Below are 19,500 nucleotides of genomic sequence, written 5' to 3'. Positions count from 1 at the left end.
ACTGCTAAGTGACATAAACTAACCACACAGAGACAAAAACAATTACTGCAAACACACAAAACTACCACAAAGAGACACAAAATGGCCGCAAAAATGTACAAACTGACCACAGAGAATCTCAAACGATCAACTTCATACACGCTGTTGTAGTATCAGTGTATTACATTTCCTTAGGTGGCACATACAGTTAGCTAATCTTAGGTTTAGGCAGGTTTCACCTTCAGAGCTCCGATTATCTAATTGTGTTTTATCAGGAAAAGTCGTCATTTACTGTATTTGTGGTGTTGAATTAGCCAGTTTAAAGAAGTTTCCTTCTCTTCCAGGGTCCCAGAGGTCTTCCAGGAAGCAAAAGCATGACCGTAAGTCCACCCTAAATTCACTTCATCTGCCAACATTCAGCCAAATATCAAGCCTGTCCGTTGTATTGACTGGTGACGTCTCCTCTGTCGCCTCAGGAGTGTCAGCTCATCACCTACATCAGAGACAACTGTGGTGAGTCCCTTTGCTCACTATTAGTTCCTCACAGTACGTCAGGAGGCAGAACATTACTCCAATAACTGCAGTTCATCTCTGAATTATGTCTTTCTGCCTGCAGCTTGTTCCATCGGTACGTATCTCCCCTGTAACAGTCGGCTAACACAGTGAGTACAGAACAGACTGCTGCTGAGGAGTCGGCTGCCTAGACGTCCATCCTCAGGTGTCGTCGTCAGTGTTTACCTCAGTCTGACAGTCAGATCTCAACAACTGGGACGTTTTGTAGATATTTGTGTCCTCATGAGGTCGACATCTGTGAGTTTACTGCTTCTTCCTTCATGTAAACAACCTGAGACCAGGTCTGCATCTAAAACCACTTCATATAGACAGGTCTAATATGGATTACAGTATTCCAGAGGACCGCGAGTCTAAAGACACAGTGTCTGGTTTGTGTGTATATAGAACAACATTTGAGTAATTTAGGACCATTTGCGAGTCATTTTGGACCATTTATAGAGAAAGTTTTCAGTCAGTGTGGACAATTATTGCCACTTTGGACAAGTTTTAAGTTATTTTGGACAAATTAGGAATAGTCATACACAATATTTAAGCATTTTGGAAATTTTTAAAGTAATTTCTAATGCTTCATTATCATTTTGGGAATGTTTTGGGTCTTTGTGGACACATCTACAGTCATTTTGGACATAATTTGTCATTTTGAACAAATTTTAAGAAGTTCTACACCCTTTCCGGTCATATTGGAAAAGTTTTTTTTATCACTTTAAAACACTTTTTGATTCATTTTTGACATTTTTGAGTCTTTTTAGGCACATTTAGAGTAATTTTGAGCCACTTTTAAATTAAGTTGGACAGGTTTTTGTAATTTTAAAAAGATTTTGAGTCACAGAGCACTTTTTGAGATATTTTGGACAAGTTTTGAGTCACTTAAAACAAAATTTGAGTCATATTTTACAAGCTTTGATTTATTTTGGACAATTTGTGAGTCATTTTAGACTGTTTTTGTAGTCATTTTGGTCCATTTATTGGACACATTTTGAATCATTTTGGACAAACTTTATTAATTTTAAACAATTTTTAAATCATTTTGCATGATTTTGTTATTTTGGACAATTTATAAGTCATTGAGATAACTTTATATCAGGGGTGGGCAATCCTGGTCCTCGAGGGCCACAATCCTGCATGTTTCAGATGTTTCCCTCTTCCAACATACCTGATTCAAATGATCAGCTCGTCATCAAGCTCTGCAGAAGCTTGATAACGATCCTGATCATTTGAATCAGGTGTTTTGGAAAAGGGAAACATCTAAAACATGCAGGATTGTGGCCCTCGAGGACCAGGTTTGGACACCCCTGCTTTATACAATCACATCAGCGGTTAGTTTAGTTCTGTATTGTATGACCAAACACATGCAGAACTAGTTCACTGCTAGTTATCAGTTTGCATGAAGCCTGATTTAATAAAAGCCACACAAATAAATTCTTCCCACCATCTGGTGACACAATATTTCATATGCTCATTGTTTTCCAAGTTTCATCTTTGAATCCGAAGAAAGATGGCAGCCTGTCAGGCACGATTTTTTTCATCCAGAATATTTTTCATCCAGATGTTTAAAACATCCGCACTTGATTAAATTTTAGACAAAACAAATGTTTCATCCTGGACCTGAATCTGTGTCGCACTCTCTGGATCTCAGCACTGTCGACACATCCAAAGTCAACCAAGTAAAAATAGAGACACATGACTACAAAGATACACAACACAACTTCAGAGATACAAAACCAACCCAAAGAGAGACAAAACCACTGCAAAGCAACACAAAATGACCCCAGAGAGACAAAAGAACAACTACAAAGATGCACAAAACATCACAGAGACACAAAACCACCACAAAGAAGCACAAAATGACTGCAGAGAGATGTGAAACCTCATGTACATGAAACAGCAAAGATACAAAAAGACGATCAAAAGACACAAAACGACCACAAAACGACCACAAAGATACACAATCTACAACAAAGAGACACAAAACAACAGTAAATAGACACAAATTTCCCACAAAGAGGCACAAAACGATGACAAAGCTGTGGATAATGTTGTAGATATATGAAAATGGATTTCTGTCTCATCACAATGTAATTACACAAACACAGATTGCAGATGTTCTTCTAAAACGTCTCTTCTCTGCTCTGCTGAATGAGTTCTTCTTTGTTGGTTTCCAGGTCAGTCACTGTGTCCGGCCTACCCCACGGAGCTGGTGTTCGGTCTGGACATGTCCGACGACGTGACGCCGACCGCCTTCGAGAGGCAGCGCTCGGCTCTCCTCGCCCTGCTGGAGGAAATCAACATTGCAGAGAGCAACTGTCCGAGCGGCGCTCGTGTGGCCGTGGTGGGTTACAGCGCCTACACCAAGTACCTTATCCGCTTCCAGGACTACCGCCGCAAGACTCAGCTGGAAGACGCCGTGAAGAACATCGCACTGGAGCGGACGTCCAACAAGCGTCATCTGGGTGCCGCCATGCACTTTGTGGCTCAGAACGTCTTCAAGCGCGTCCGATCAGGGATGGTGATGAGGAAGGTGGCGGTGTTCTTCTCCAATGGCCCGTCGCAGGAGGTGAATGACATCCCAGGCGCCGTGATGGAGTACCGGGGGCTCAACATTGTCCCAGCGGTCATCTCTCTGACGAACACCCCTGCTATCAGACAAGCATTGGCGGTAAGGTTCAAAGCATCGACCGTTCAGACTTAGTTGATCAGTGGTCAGGTTTAGTGTCTGCTTTTGTTTTCCCTGAAGCTTCTCCTCAGAATAAACCCGTGTTTGGATGTTCTGACCCCTTTATTGTGTGAATTTCTTAAAGCCAAACTCCTGATTTAGATGTATGTCACATTAACGCCTGAATTGGATGTAAAGGTGCAGCTGTGGGGAGGAGAGAGTTCAGTTTGTTGGCCTCTTTGCAGACGATGTGATTCTGTTAGTGTCATTAAACCGTAACCTTCTCCCAGTCTGGGCTTCTCCGCTGGTAGCCACAAGATTGTTCCTTTCCCTTGTTCCCAGGCACTGCCCAAAGTGAATCAATTCAAGTATCTTGGGATCTTTTTACCTTGAGGGGAAAATCTCAAAACTGGATTTAACCTTCAATTTGCCATTTTTTTCGCACTTTAAATGACTCTAAATTGTGTAAGAAATTTTGGGTAAACCCTTAATGCTGTCTGAAACCTACTTTCAAATTTGTGAGATCTTTATTATATTTGGGAAAATGCCAAAAAAAAAAAAAGGGGGGGGAAATCACTGTTTGGCACACATAGACCACAATCAAAGAGGTCCAGATTTAAACCAGGTTTATATTGAGAAGTGAAATCTATATTACATTATGTTGTACACAGTTTTGGAGGGAATTTTACTTTATTTTTTGGCATTGTAGACAAGTTTTTAGTAATTTTGTGGACAAATTTCTGAGTAATTTTGATAAGTGTTTGTCATTTTGTCCAACTACTGAAGCATTTTGAACAAGTTTGTGGATTTTTAAGATTTCATATTAACTTTTGAACAACTGTTTGTCGTTTTTAACAAATTTTGAATCGTTTTGGACAAGTCAGGACAATGTTATTTATTTTTAAGGTTTTTGAGGACAACTGACAAACTTTTATGACCTGCGAATGTCCTCACAGTAGTCCATGAGATAATCGGTCATTATGTTTTGCAGCTGAGTTTTAGAAAGTCAGACATGGAAACTCCTGCAGACAGAGACCCACTTTAGAGATAAAGTGAGGAGTCCAGACATCTAAAGGGATGTTTTTTTTGTTTTTTGTTTTTTTAAAGATAAGATGCTTTTCAGACCCAGATTTTGGGGTTCAGAGGGTTCAGATCAAAGCAGCTCATTTAATTGAATTCAGTTCAGTCACACCAAGTGAGAACATCTGGATCAGGAGGATGACTGTGAGCGTCCCCCCATGCTTCATTGGGACTCTGACAAACTGACAGATTATTGTTAATGCTTCAGCACTCCAAACAGCAACGCTAAACATCAGAGCAGCTCTTTATCCTTGTTTGGTTTCAAACACGACTTCATTCTTTCTTCTTTTAGATTCACTGCCAAAAACACTTCTTCAGTGTTTAAACCTGTAGCTGATCTTGAAAAGTGATACTGAAACTATCAACCAAACATCAGCACGTCAGGATGTTGAACCCTCTGAACTCATTATTTTTCTTTGCTCCTGTCTCATTTTTCCTCACTTGATGCAGAGAAACAAAGGATTTTTAATTTTTTGCAAAATATCTAAGAGCAAATTTCTAAATGAGACATGTAGAATAAAATGATTTTAAGGGATTTTTGTATAGAAAATATGCCTTTTAAACTCGCTGACAGTTTTTCTGATTGAGATGTTAAGTTGTGGCAATAAATTGGAAGAATCTGTAGATTACTTTCCTAATATTGTAGCTCAGAGCTGTGTGATACTAGCTGCTATTTGCTCTCAGGTTGACGATACTGGAAACTCTATCTTCACGGTGCTGAGGAGGCAGCAGGACCAAGCTGCTGACCTGAGGAAGATCAAGAACTGTGCAATCTGTTATGGTAAGAAACAAGCCTCCAGCTCATTTTAAATCATGAAGATTTACTGTTGTCAGATGCCATCTGTTTCTGTTTCACACCCTTCACTCTTGACAAACTCCAGGTTACATTTTTGCCATTCTGAATGTTGTGAGTCATTTTGAAAGATGAAGTCATTTTGGACGATTTTTGAAGAATTTTGTACAATTTTTAAATTGATATATACAGTTTTGTGTCATTTTGAAAGTGTTTTTGTTGTTTGGGCCATTTCCAGTCATTTGGGAAACTTTCTGTGTGTAACCTGTGAACATTTTTGAGTTATATTTGACAGCTTTTTGTAATTTTGGTCAGTGTTTAAGTCATTTAGGACAGACTTTGAGTCATTTTGGACAGTTTTTGAGTCATTATGAACACTTGCAAGCATTTTGAACACATTTTCTATCTTTTTGAACCATTTTTTAATATTTTGGACAGTTTTCCATAATTGTGGCCAGGTTTCGAGTAATTTTTGACCATTTTTCAGTCACTTTTGTCATTTTGGTCGAATTTTGTGTTGATGTGAACAATTTTTAAGTCATTTAAGGTACATTTTGAGTCATGTTGGACAGGTTTTTGTAATTCTGAACAACTTTTTCTATGTTTGGATATTGTTTTTAAGAAGTTGCTGAGGACAACTTGTAATATTTAGCAATGTATTATTCATAAACAAAGTTTAATTTGTTTCTGAAAATGTAATTCACAAAAATGTAGAAAGCCAAGAATCAACATGTCCAACTTTTTTTCAAAGTGTCCATGGATGTCACACACATGAATAGAATGGAGGCTCCACATACTACAGATACTTAACTATTTACATTTTTACGTAGTTTCCATATTTGTCTCCTCGCTTCTCTGTCGCTAATCAGTGGAGTAATTGCTTCACACACCAGCGCTCGGTGCGATGCAGGTGTTTGCAACACTAGCAGGATGTCAAAGCAGGGCAGTGGAGAGGCACGAGAGCGGCTGGGCAGGGAGCGAAGAGAATGCAGAAAAGTGAAATAGTCCGTAATCAATGAGTTAATCTTTGAAGGCAAATGTTTACGCTTGTAGTTCAGCCGAAAACGCTCTGTATTTTGTCATGTGACTGTTGGTCACAACTGAGTCAGTGATGGCTTCATGGTTGCATCGAAGAGCAGAATCTTCACAGAATCTGGTCTGACTAAATTGTTTATGCATGGCAAATTTTTCAGTGAGAATAAGATGACATATATCGCACATGTTGCGTTCAGTGGCTGTCTGAAAGTAGAAAATATGACAATTCCTCCTGTTTCTGCAGTTTCTTGCTATGAGAAATGGAGTAAGTTTTGGCTAATTTTAAAACAAAACATGTGGGTTAATTAATGTTCTGAGTGATGTTAATGAAGTTAGCCTTTGTGCTAAATGCTAAATGTGCAGATAATTATGTGCCACAGTATTGTGGTGTCTGTTTGGTTTCTCTATGTTTCATAAAACCAAAATGTGGTCCGATCTTCACCAGGACTCCAGTGCTCATGTAGGTTCTGGCTGCAGCCACCAAATGTTCTGATGTTGTTTGTTCAGACCCGTGCAGACGTCTAGAGGAGTGCCTCTTCATCCAGGAGCCGGTGCGTCCTCAGGAGGTGGACGTGGACCTGGTCATGGTGGCTGACAGCTCCAGGGAGATACAGGCTGACCAGTACGCCGGCGTCCAGCAGCTTCTGGGTTCTGTGGTGGAGCAGCTGGCTGTGAGCCCTCAGCCGCGCCGGGCCGGCAACCAGGCCCGAGTGGCCGTGGTCCAGCAGGGCGGCGCCCGGTCCGCCAAGGTGGAGTTCAACCTGCAGACCTACCAGAACCAGGAGCTGATGAGGACGCACCTGACCCAGAAGATGCGGCAGCAGGGCGGCTCCTCTGCGTTGGGACAGACGCTGGACTACACCCTGAAGGAGGTGCTGCTGAAGGCCGGCCAGCCATCCAGGAAGAAGGCTCTGCTAGCTGTGGTGGGAACCTCGACGGCCTGGGAGGACCAGGCCAGGCTGCACTACGTCTCCCAGAAGGCCAAGTGCGAGGGGGTGGCGCTGTTCGTGGTGACGGTCGGCGATCACTACAACCGGACGCAGGTGGAGGAGCTGGCTAGTCTGCCCCTACAGCAGCACCTGATCCACGTCAGCAGGCTGAAGGCCGGCGAGCAGGGCTACGCCCAGCGCTTCTTCAGAGTCTTCCTGTCCACCCTCAGCAGTAAGAAGTCACTCTGCTCTGAGTTCACTTCACATTACCTCCTATAAACATTTATGTTCCAGTGTTCAGAACTGCAAAATTTATAATAATATATATAATTTATTCAAAAGCTTCAAAGCACAAATAATTTAAATTATAAAATACTGAACTCCACATTTTACCACTATATCATTGAAATGCTGCTCACATTATAATGCTTTAATAATAATAACCAGAAACAGATCATTTATTAACACTCAACTGCATCCTGAGCACTTGTACTTTTCTACAAGTTTTTGTCATTTTAAATAATTTTCAACAGGTTTCAAGTCATTTTGGACAATGTAGTAATCATTATTTACAGGGTTGGGCCAGTTTTGACACATTCTTAATTATTTTTCAGTGATTTTCAATAGATTTTAAGTAATTTTGGACTATTTTCAAGTCACTTTAAAAAAATGTAAAAGTAATTTTGGACAAATTTTAAGTTTCTTTGGACCACTGTTGAGTCATTTTGGAAAAACATTGATCATTTTGACAGATTTGTGTCAGTTTGAATGTTTTTTCAGTTCTCTTAGGTCATTTAGGTTTCACATTATTTTGGAAGGTTTCTTAGTTGTTGTTTGTTTGTTTTTTTGACATGTTTTGATGAATTTTGTACATGATTATTGTAGTTTTAGAATATTATTGGATAGGTCTCTAATGGGTTTTTAATTATTTTGGGACGATTTCTGAGACATATTGAACAGGCTAATGTCAATCATATTGCTTTTTAGTCATTTCAGACCATTTCTGAGCTGTTTGTGATACGTGTCAAGCTAGTTTAGACAATATTTTAGTTATTTTTGAAAATTTCTAAGAAGTTCTGGACATTATTTGGGTCAGTTTGGATGTTTCTTTATTATTTTGTACAGTGTGGTCATTTTGGACATGGTTTTAATAGTTTTACACCACACGTTAGTCATTTTCAATAGGTTTCAAGCTATTGTGGACAGTTTTTATTGTTGTTTTATTATGGACAGATTTTAAGTAATTCATGACTAATTGTGGGTGTTTTTGAACAACCGACACATTTAGCTGCTGAATTTTAGAAAGTCACACATGGAACCAAACCAGTGGATGAAAATATTGGGAATCAGGTCACACATTAATGACAAACACAGCAGGCTGAAATGAAGCAAAATGATCCTCTAAATGCATGGATTTATTTGTGTATTTCAGAGGGAATGAACACGTATCCTCCTCCCGCTTTAAAACGGACATGTGATCAGCTGAGCAGCCAAGGTGGAGGACAGATATTCATAACGGGGTAAGACAGCATGATATCCACCTTTTGAAATGTCATTATTTGCTGTTTGTTTTGTCCTCTTTGACAGTAAAGTGAAAACCTGTGAGTTTAAGGCAGTTTAGTCAACATAATGTGCAATATGTCATTACCACGTGTGATATTTCTCTACTTGTTTCTCTCTGTTCTGTAGCGTTATGTTAGTTATTTTATTTTCAATAATGTGTCGCACATATAACTTATTGCTTTTCTGCTGGTCACTGCATTTCTTAATGTTGTGTCATTTTGTTTCTGAGCAACATCTGGCCAAAGAATTTTCTTTTAGATTATTAAAGTTGTGTCTTGTTTTATCCTGTCTTGTCTTATGTTATCTGACGTCTTCTTGTCTTGTGTTGTCTTGTGTTGTACCTTGTCCTAATTTGTCTTATCTTGTCTTATTTTGCATTTTCTTATCTTGTTTTAGTTTTCCTAATTTGTCTCATCTTATTTTCACTTGTCCTTATGTTATTTTATTTTGTCTTGTCTAATCTTAATCTTGTCTTATCTCATTTTATCTTGTCCTACTTTATCTTGTCTTATCCTATCTTGTTTTACCTTTTCTTACTCTAGTCTTGTCGTGTCTTATCTTGTCTTTATCTCAATCTTGTCGTATCTTGTCTTGTTTTATTTAGTTTGATCTTATCTTGTTTAGTCTCATCTTATCTCCTCTTATCTTAGATTGTCTTATTTTGTTTTATCTAGTCTTGTCTTGTTCTTGTTTGGCTTATATTGTTTTATCTTGTCTTGTTGTGTGATTTCCTGCTGTATTTTTTTCTTGTTTTATTTTGTTTTATCTTTCTTGTTTTGTCTCATCTTATCTTGTTGTGTCTTGTTTTGTCTTATCTTATCATGTTTTATCTTAGCTTGCCTTATCTTGTTTTATCTCAATCTAGTCGTCTTGTTTTATCTTTTTGTATCTTGTCTTGTCTTATCTTGTCTTTGTCTTAATCTCGTCTTGTTGTATCTTGTCTTGTTTGATTTAGTTTTATCTTATCTCCTCTTATCTTGTCTTGTTTGTCCTATCTTTTTTTATCTTAGCTTGCCTTATCTTGTCTCCATCTAATCTTGTATGTCATTTTCTTTTGTGTTCTCTTGTCTTGTCTTTATCTTGTCTTGTTTTATTTTATTTTATTTCGTCTTAAACTTGTTTTGTCTCATCTAATCTTATGTGGTCTCGTTTTATCTCATCATAATCTTGTCCTATCTTTTCTTGTCCTTTTTTGTCTGGTCTTATCTAACTTTGTTTTTCCTTTTTTTTGTCTTATCTAATCTTGTTTGTCTTGTCTTAGCTTATCTTATTTTGATCTTGTCTCATTTTATCTTGTCTCGTATTGTCCCATCGTATCTCGTCTTTTTGTAGCTTGTCCTATTTTGTCTTGTTGAAACAAAAAGACAAATTTAAAGACACCATCATTTTGAGTCTTGCTCTGTTTTCTGACCGTCAGCTTCGTCCTCTGCAGGCCGGTCCAGTTAAACTAACTTGAATGTGTTTGTGCTGTGTGTCCAGTCAGGGCCCTGTTGAGCTGGAGGAGGAGGAAGAGGAGGAGGAGGAGACGTTTCAGGAGCACCGAGGACAGACTCAGACTGGACAGCTGGACATCATCGAGACTCTGACCAGAGGAGACGAACAGAGACTCCATCTCAGCGGTGAAAAACACTCACTCGGACCGAACACACAAAATCAGACCTGACAGCAGAGCACATAAAACCAGACACCAGCTACAAGCTGCACAACTGATGCGCAGTCAGAATCAGCAACACTCGTGAAAAATCGTCTCAGCTGATTTAACTTATCAGAGGGGTTTTTAACAGATGAGCGCATTCTGTCGGACAAAATAAAACAGATAAATAGAATAAAGTATGATTAAAAACAATATGAAAGGAAAACAAACAACCTTAATATGTCACAGTCAAGTAAAGTCATATATTTTTTAGCATATTTATGGGGTTTTAATCCCAATTACATAAATTACTTATTTTTACTTAAATCATACCATAAATATCACTGTAGTGGCAAAAGTTGAACTTCTTGTTCGTAACACAATTACAGCTATTTTTCAGTCTTTTTTCAATTTTAAGACCTGACCACAAAACTCTGGATTTAATTTTTACTTAAATTTTGAAAGATGAGCACATTCTGCAGGAAAAAATAAAATATGTATTAAATGATGTGACAAATATGATAAAATAATAATAATCTTTGACATTTCAGACATTTTTTAAGTCATTTTAGATTTTCTTTTTCATTTTGGACTTTTTTTTGTAATTTTTGAGTTTTTTGAGGACGATTGGCTTCGAAAGTTTAATTTCAGTTTAATTGTAACAGGTTACAGCGTTCTGCAGGACAACATTTTAAAAAAAACAATGAAATATATGTAATACAACAATAGTAAAATACGACAAACAAACAAAAACACAACATAAAATAAATATAGCATTTAAAGTTGCTCACACAGAATCCAGGAGTTTTTGGATTTGTTGGGTTTTTAGGTGTATTTTTGCCTTGTCACCACTGTAGTTGGTTATTCTCCATGAATAATAACAACACTGTGGGATTTGAGCCTTACTATTTAAATAAGTTAGTGTAATCATAATTAACAATATTTAAATGTCGGGTGACGTAGTAATGGCTGCTGTTTAAAATGTTCCGTAATTGAACAGACAAGCATAAACAGGAGAGCAAATGAAAACCAATAAATGTGAGAAAACACTTTTTTTTTCTTCATTCAGACGTTCGTCAGTAAAGCAGCCGACAGAGTTCAGATGTTTGGTTTTCAGTGTGTTCAGCTTCTTTTCTCTCCCTCAGCTGGACAGATGTTCTCCTGTCAGCCGAGTGCATGTTTCATATTTCTGCTTATTTGTCACACGCGTTGTATTTGACATTAACACTGTGTCGTCTGTGTTGTGATGATGTGATCAGACTGCATGTGTTCTCCTGCAGCAGCGTTTCGCAACACCTGCATCCCACAGTTGTTGCTCTATGGAGTTTTTGGGGGTGTTTTTATGCCAACGATGATGCTAAATGTCAGTTGGAAATCCCGTGTTTCCCCTGTGTCAGTGCCTTGTGTTCAATCTGTGTGTCTTTGCTGTTGGTTGATCAGTTTGGTGTCCGTTAGTTCGGTGACGACTTTCAGTAAACGTTCAGTAAATGAGTGAGACGTTGCTGCGTTAAACCATCTCAACACCAAAGAAGTCATTTTGTGTACTCGTTAGTTGTTGTGTTCTTTTTGCGTCACCTTTAGTCAGTTTTAATCTCTTTCTGGTCATTTTGTCTGTCTTTGCGGTAATTTTGCATTTATGTGTGTTTATTTTGAGTCTCTTTGCGTTTGGTTTGTCCTCTATGTGGTTGATTTGTTTCTTTTTTCGTGTCTTTGTAGTTGTTTGTCTTTTTTGTGGCCATTTTGTAGCTTTTGGTGTTTTTTAGTGAATATTTTTGTGCGTCCTGTTGTAGTGTGTCTCTGCTTGCGTTAGGTTAGCATCGGTTTTCTGTTCTGGTTAATTCTGTGTCTGTGTGTTTGTTGGACTGTTGGTTTTGCATTTTTTTGTGTTCATTTTGTGTCTCTTACTCAGTTTGTATCCCTTTTTGATCATTTTGCCTCCTACATTTTTTTATGGGTTTGTGTTATTTGCGTCTATTTCTAGTCTTTTTGCGTCTTTGTTGCTGTTTTGTAGCTCTTTGTTATAGGTTTTGAGTAATTTTGTGGGTCTTTGCTTGTTGTGTTGATGCTTTTGGATGTGTTTGTTTATTTGAGTCTCGTTTTAGACAGTTTTAATGACTCTCTGGTTTATTTGAGCATTTTTGCTGCTGTTTTGTATCTCTTGTTTGTTTCGAGTCATTTTGTGTTTCTTTACTGTTGTGTGTCTCTGTCGGCATTGAATTAGCATCTTTAAGTGTTGATTTTGTGTCTTTCTGTGGTCTGTTTGCATCTCTTTCAGGTCTTTTGTCTTTGTTGCTGTTTTGTGGCTAATTTTGTATGTCTTTATGTTTCTTGTGTTGTTCATTTTGCGTCAGTTTCAATCTTTCTTTCTCATTTTGTTTGTCTTTGCACTAATTTTGCGTTCGTCTGTGTTCATTTTGTGTCTGTATTTGTTTCTCTGTGGTTGATTTGCATCTCTTGTGTCTTTGTAGCTGTGTTGTTGCTCTTAGTGGTTGTTTCGAGTCATTTTTGTGTGTCTGCTGTGTTATCAGTTTGACGTTGGTTAGTTTGAAGGACACTCCCAGCAGATGTTGAGTTTAGTTAAATAGATTCAGGGGAAACGCTGCATCTTCCAGTTGAACCAGTAGACAACGATTGTAACGTCTGGAGATGAAGTGAACCTCTGTGTGTGTGTCGGTGTTGGGGAGCTGCTGCTTGGACGACTGTACTGTTCGTGTGCAGTAAATGTGTGTGTTCTGCTTTCAGCCCGGTGTCAGCTGGATTCTGACTCTGGCATCCAGTGTGCCGACTTTGTCCAAGTATGGTTCTTTGACAAACACATCGGTGCATGCTCTCCCTTCTGGTACGGCGGTTGCGGAGGCAACGCCAACCGCTTTAACACAGAACATGAATGTTTCCGGACATGTGTCGCCCACAGTAAGTCCTGACTGCACCGCAGAGCGCCAACTGAAGCATCTCTGTGGAACCACTAACTGACTGTTTCACACTAACTGGATCTAATGTGTGTCGTCTTGTAACTGTAGCGTTTGTCTGATGTCCTGCTGCAAACTTTCCTTTAACTCCACACTTTCTCTTACTCAGTAATTACAGCAGGTTTAAAGATCTAACCAGGGAACTCACACCTTTATAAACAACTTTGGATGCATGTGGAGCAGCAGGATAGAAAACAGTGTCCTGACAAGATGTTGGTGCATGTAGCTCCTCAGTAGATCACATGAAGGCCACGTTTTAGTACACTGAGTGCTCAAAATACCTCTTTGCATGCAGGCGAAGTACAATTTGTTCCTGTGTTTTGATTGAGTGTGTGTTTTACAAAGAGAGCCAGAACAGCAGAGCTCAGCTGCACAGAAACCCTGTCCTGCTGGTTTACTACAACACATAAATCAGATTGTTTGTAATGGTCCTAATGTAAAAAAACAAAACAACAACAACAAAAAAAACACCAACAGACCTCCTTATTCTTTGTATCAAAATCAGCAGTGTTTCTGTGTAGCTGTAAATTTTAAATTGAAGAAAAGTATTAATATTTTTAAAATAATAATAATAAACTAAGAAAACTATGGAGTGAATAAACTTTGCTGTTTTCAGACAGTGGTGCTGCAGTAAACCAAGTAGAAGAAAACAAACCCAGCTGTTTGCTAACTGCTAAAAACAAGCTGAAAGAAGGAGGAGAAAGAAACCAGACTTTGTCCATCTACAGTGAAAAGTGCAGAGAGCTCGCTCAGGTGTGACAGCTGATCTGTCGTCATGTCATTCAGAAAAAGCTGTTTCCATCCCATCCATATCAGCTCTTATCAGACAAGTCAAAAGAGGGAGGGACAATTTTGTTTTTGCAAAATTGATGATTTTTTTTTTATTTTGTTGTTTTCATCAACTTTTATTCATAGAAAACCTTTCTCTAGACGATATCTAGTGAGTGAATTAATCCAAACATGTCAACAAATTGTACCTCAAGTGTACAAAATTGTGGCCTCAATGTCTATTTTTTTCTCTTTGTGGTCAATTCAGGATCTGTGCATGTGGACAGCTTTAATATTTAGAAGGAGACTAACTTACTGAATCTCACTTTTGTCATTTCATGGAGCCTGACCTCATATATTATATCACGTCTTTCTTAAAAACCACTGAAACACATTTAATGTTTGATGGTGAAGCTGCTGTTCAGACTCATGAAGTGAATGATAACAGGCTATATGAAACCTCAGTGAGCTGCTACAGGTGTCACCGTGGGTGTGATGATGATGATGATGATGATGATGATGATGATGATGATGATGATGATGATGATGATGATGACTCTGTCTCCTCTCACAGGTCCGAACGTCGTACTAAAGACGCAGCTCGCCAGCTTCATCTCTAAAGGTAAAAACTACTCCACTGCTTCATTATTTCAGCTCATCGAGATTCACAAACACTATTTTTAAAGAACCAGACTGACCTGTTCTCGTCTTGTAGCTCTTACCTGATACTAATTATTGGTAACCAAGAACAACCAATAACCAATATTTTGAGCCTGCATACATTAAATATTATGTATTAATAGCCTGTGATAGCAGGAAACCGTAATTCATGACTTCATTAATATTGATTATTATAACTGAATATGTACCATAGAAGCAGGAGCGATGACATCAGAGTGACAGGTGACAGTGGGATGCTCCCCGTTTTACTGATCGATCACTTGATTGAGATCAATAACCGTTTGTCTCCTGTAGTCCTGTCTGCTTCTCTTCTCTGTTTTATTATTCTTTCTCTATTCTGTCAGTTTTATTGCCCACTAAGGCCCAAATCGTAAAGCATTGTTACTTTCAGGATAATCTGTAGCTGCCTCCTAACTTAGCTGCTAGCTGTTAGCATAGCCTTAGCTACTGTGAAAGCAGCTAATGTCCTGATTTGTGTTGATCGCTGTGCTTCTTGTTCAGTTTTTGCAGGTTGTTTCTCCGGTAGAGAGATGTGTCTGTCAGTTAGAACAGAAAGTTAGTTACGCTGCAGGCATAGCTAACCTCTCAGTGTTAGCATTAGCCTAGCACTGACAGCAGAATCAGTTCCAGCTGCATTGACATGAACAGGTGAACTATTCAGGTGTTCTCAGTAACTTCTGCTACCTGACCTTCAAACACCGCTCTGTTACTTCATCAGAGCTGCTACAGTCTGGTAGCTGTCTGCCCCGGTCTAAACAGCAGCTTTCAGTTCAGATTTACGTCTCTTTATGCTCTTTTTGTACGTCTTTGTCAGTGTTTTGTGGCTCGAGGTTTTCTGTTTGCATTGTTATGGCCTCTCTTTCTGTCTTTTAGTTTCTAGTAATTTTGTGCCTCTTTCATTTTGCTTTTATTTCTGTGAGCATGTGTTTGTGTCGATTTTGGATTTCTTCAGTGGTTTGCATCCCGTTGTGGCCATTTTGCATCTAGTATTCCTTTTAATATTATATTGACCAGTGAAACTTTAGTGTCATTGTACAAACTAAATGTGGAATAAACAGACAATAACAGCTGCAGCTTAAGACTGATAGACTTGCCTTATAGATTTTTGTTCCAGCTGCTCCATTTTATGAACACTGAAGCATTTCGGAGACCTTGTATTCACCTAAATCCATGTCCACTCCTAGCCGAGGTTCTGTGCTTCAGCTGATTTTGAAGATGTTTACAGAAAACCCGCATTCACCACCTGTTTAGAAGTGATTTAATCGTATCTTCACCTTTCTGCTCACTGTGTCTCTGTCCAGACGCCTGCTTCCTCAGCCAGGACCAGGGCAGCTGCCAGAACTACAGCATGATGTGGTTCTTCGACACCGAGCAGAACGAATGCGCTCGGTTCTGGTACGGCGGCTGTGGCGGCAACGAGAACCGCTTCAAGACGCAGGAGGAGTGCGAGAACCTGTGTCTGACGAAGAGTCGGTGAGGAGGAGGAGGAGGAGGAGGAACAGAAACCGCAGCTGTACGCTCATAATGTATCAGGAAAACTTCAGGAAACACGCGTCTTCAAGGGAAAGGGTCGAGGTGACTGTACGAACTCTGTAAGTGCAGCTGGCTGTGGCGGACAGTTACACTCTTTACTGCCTTCAGGGAAACTGTTCCATCCGCTGCTGCTCACTGAGGAGCTTCCAGTCATTCATCTGCAGGAAGAGTCGCCTCCGTCTTTGTTTCTACCCTGGACATGCATGTTTGATCCCCTCACAGCTCAGCTTTCTGCTGCTGGACTCCACACGGCCGACACTCTTCACAGCTGTTTAACTTTTATTCCAGATTCTTTTTGTATTTTCTCCAGAACAGGTGCTATTTTTTACAAAGCGGGTGATGAAAAAAAACACGATTGTTGAGACTTGAATTTAATGTTTGAAGGAATCACAGCAGAAATGGCCGACATTAAAGAGTGTTACTGGTAAGAGTGTTGCAGAATGAGTTTCTTTATTTAGTTTATAGTAAAATTTGTAACATTAGTCTTACATTTTAAATCATACGCTATACACAGCTCTCAGATGTTCAGGTTGATTTCAGAATATACAGTGATATGTTAGTTTTAACGATGATGCTTTAAGCTCTGAGGATGAGACAGGCATTCAGGAAACAAAACTCTTTGGACATCCTTCTTGCCTGAACTTCAGTCCGTGTAAACGCTGACTTATTGGCTACAGACTCAACTGGACAAAATCAAGAAAGACTTAAGACATGATTCAGGATTTTACCATCCACAAATCCCAATCAGAGCTTTCAGAGAACAGAGGTCAATTATTAAATGAATCAGCGATTCTAATTATGGATTCATCAGTTTGAGTAATTTTTTATTAAAGCAGTCTAAATTCTGTCATTGCAGCGTCTTGCATGTAAATATGTTCTGGTTTGTTTCCTCCTCTATGACAGTAAACAGAATATCTTTATCAATAAACACTGATCCACTTTCAGAGACCAAACAACTGATCAATAAATCGAGAAAGTAATGACAAGTTGTTTGTCATTGAAAATAATTGATAGTTGCAGCCCTAATACTTACTGCCTTTTACTGCAAGTATCGATACAATTTGGGCCTCATGCACAACAGAATATAACTGAAATGTAATGAAGTCTGTGTGGTGGTAGTTTTCTAAACGAAAACAAAGCATTAATGGCAACATGTGGGATTCTTCGTCATCCAGGTCATGGTAATCGTAGGAGCTTCAGTAGAATTCAACTGGACTTTTCTTCAGGCATGTGAGTCCTGGGCCCTTAATGAGCCATGAGCCATGTGAGCTGGAGGGACTATAAATTCTGTAACTCCCCATTAATCAGTTAGACCTGAAGAAGCCTCTTGGATGAGAAGTGAAACGTTTTCAAGGACCTACAAGAGAAGTCCAGTTGATTTTTACTACAGCTCCTACAGTTAATAGCAACAGTGACCACTGGTCAAACCACCAAAACCACAGATGGATCACAGGGACAAGATTATGGACTACAAGGACCAGATTATGGACTTCAAGGACCAATTGATGGATTACAAGGACCAATGGATGGACTAAAAGGACCACATGAGGGACTACAAGGACCACATGTTGGACTACAAGGAGCAATGGATGTACTACAAGAACCAGATTATGAATTACAAGGACCAATGGATGGACTACAAGGACCAGAGGATGGACTACAAGAACCACATGGCGGACTACAAGCACTAGTGGATGGACTTCAAGGACCAGAGGATGGAGCAGCAGCGAGTTCTCCATCTGTGTCGACACACAAGCTGTTCAGATAAAGTGTCACCTGAATTTTAGCAAAGTTTAGAGCCCAAAACACAGTGAGAGTAATTACTTGTATAAAACAGAAAATAACACATGAGCCTGCAGGTACAAATACGTAGCAGAAGTGAAACAATAAATGCAGCACAGTCGGTTCTGACAGCTGTATTATGATTAAAATAGAAGTTATCTGTTCTGTCATGGATGAGACAGATTTCAGAAAAATGAGTTGTAAGCCCAGTATCTAAAAATGATCAATTTACCAACTTTTTTTCTACAATAAGGCCAAAATGTTCTCCCAAGGAAATATACTCAGTCTGAAATGAGCCTTTACAAACCTGTAGTGCATCATGTGTTTAAACTCTAGAACAGAAACTCGAAGACTGATGTTTTAAATGCAGCATCTTCAAGTCTAATCCAGAATCTGGTGAATGAAATAATGCTCAAAGTGTATCAGGATTTAAAAGGAGTTTGGAGGTTTAAAATTAGCTGCTGTTACTGTTGCTGTCGCTGTTTCTGGAGACAAAGCAGATCCACATTCGGTTAATCTGTAGTTTGTCACGTCTGCTTACAGTTTGATTCACTCCTCACAAATGTCCTGCAGCTTCTCGACTCCAAGTTTGAGCCTTAAAAGGTCCGAAACGTCTCACTGCTCCTAAACTTTCAGTCTGAGTTATTTGTAGAATCTCCAGGGACTCCAAAAAAAAATTAAAACTAAACCTATCTCCTCCGCTGAATGATAAAAAAAAAAAAAAAAAGATTTTAACATGTTGCACATCTGAAAACACTTACTTTACAACCATCAGTGGTTTTAAACAAACATCCGGGCCTTATTAAACGTTGTCGGTTAACTCACTTTACCTGCGTGTATGTGGATACATCAGAGACACAAACTGGCTGTAATATCTTATTTTCTTACTTCTTTTCTTTCTTCCTGCAGCTGAGAATTTCGTGATCTCACAGATGTTTTACTGTCTGCCAGGGACCAAACAAACATTAAATCCAGCTTTTCAGATACAGAACTACAAACATGGCCGCCTTGTTTCCAGGGCTGTCACCATCATGAAATTTTAGTCGATTGTCAATTTGTCAATTAACGATCAAAATTGTCTATTTCGGTTCTTTTTATTCCTCTATTAGTTTTAGTTTAGGGTGTAAGTGCACTCTTCTTCTCACTGTGGTGTTTGATTTTGCAACTAAATCAATAACGTTAATGTCAACAGATGTTCATCAAAACGCAGTCAGTTGAAGATTAAAAGTTAAATGCCTTAAAACTACTTACTTACTCACTTGAAATCAACAGATTACATTTAACTGATATTAAAATAACAGAATCTGTAATTTCAGTTTAAACAGAAAACACAACACATTGATAATATTCTTGATTTTAATTTGTGGACGCCGTATGAAGTGAAGAACAGTCAGAGCCGCCATGTTTGTAGTTCTATTAAAGCTCAGTCGCTAAAGAGTCGAAAGCTAGTTTAGTAAAGATGTTCTCAGACAGTAAACACCTGAGAGATGATGCAAACTGCTGTAGAATAACGGGGAACGGTTGGATAT

The 19,500-nt window shown here is 38.9% G+C and overlaps 1 protein-coding gene across 3 annotated transcripts in view; it reads left to right on the top strand.

Moving 5' to 3' along the window:
* The window catches only part of col6a4a (collagen, type VI, alpha 4a), a 93,568-nt gene extending 76,529 nt beyond the window's left edge, over positions 1 to 17,039 (top strand). For 2 of the 3 annotated variants that reach the window (XM_008297971.1, XM_008297969.1), the window contains 11 exons: positions 324 to 359; positions 456 to 492; positions 596 to 607; positions 2,715 to 3,208; positions 4,970 to 5,066; positions 6,621 to 7,274; positions 8,475 to 8,562; positions 10,085 to 10,224; positions 12,981 to 13,151; positions 14,550 to 14,597; positions 15,958 to 17,039. In XM_008297971.1, the coding sequence (XP_008296193.1) occupies positions 324 to 359; positions 456 to 492; positions 596 to 607; positions 2,715 to 3,208; positions 4,970 to 5,066; positions 6,621 to 7,274; positions 8,475 to 8,562; positions 10,085 to 10,224; positions 12,981 to 13,151; positions 14,550 to 14,597; positions 15,958 to 16,133 (1,953 nt within the window). In that variant the 3' untranslated portion in view covers positions 16,134 to 17,039. The remainder of the gene's footprint in view (positions 1 to 323; positions 360 to 455; positions 493 to 595; positions 608 to 2,714; positions 3,209 to 4,969; positions 5,067 to 6,620; positions 7,275 to 8,474; positions 8,563 to 10,084; positions 10,225 to 12,980; positions 13,152 to 14,549; positions 14,598 to 15,957) is intronic. The other variant, XM_008297970.1, reaches the window with a different exon arrangement.
* The last annotated feature ends 2,461 nt before the right edge of the window (positions 17,040 to 19,500 follow it).

The sequence above is a fragment of the Stegastes partitus genome, unplaced genomic scaffold (genome assembly GCF_000690725.1).
Source record: "Stegastes partitus isolate 25-593 unplaced genomic scaffold, Stegastes_partitus-1.0.2 Scaffold1265, whole genome shotgun sequence".
Lineage (NCBI taxonomy): Eukaryota > Metazoa > Chordata > Actinopteri > Pomacentridae > Stegastes > Stegastes partitus.
Note: the sequence above shows the minus strand (reverse complement) of the source record. Positions and strands in the feature narration are given on the sequence as shown.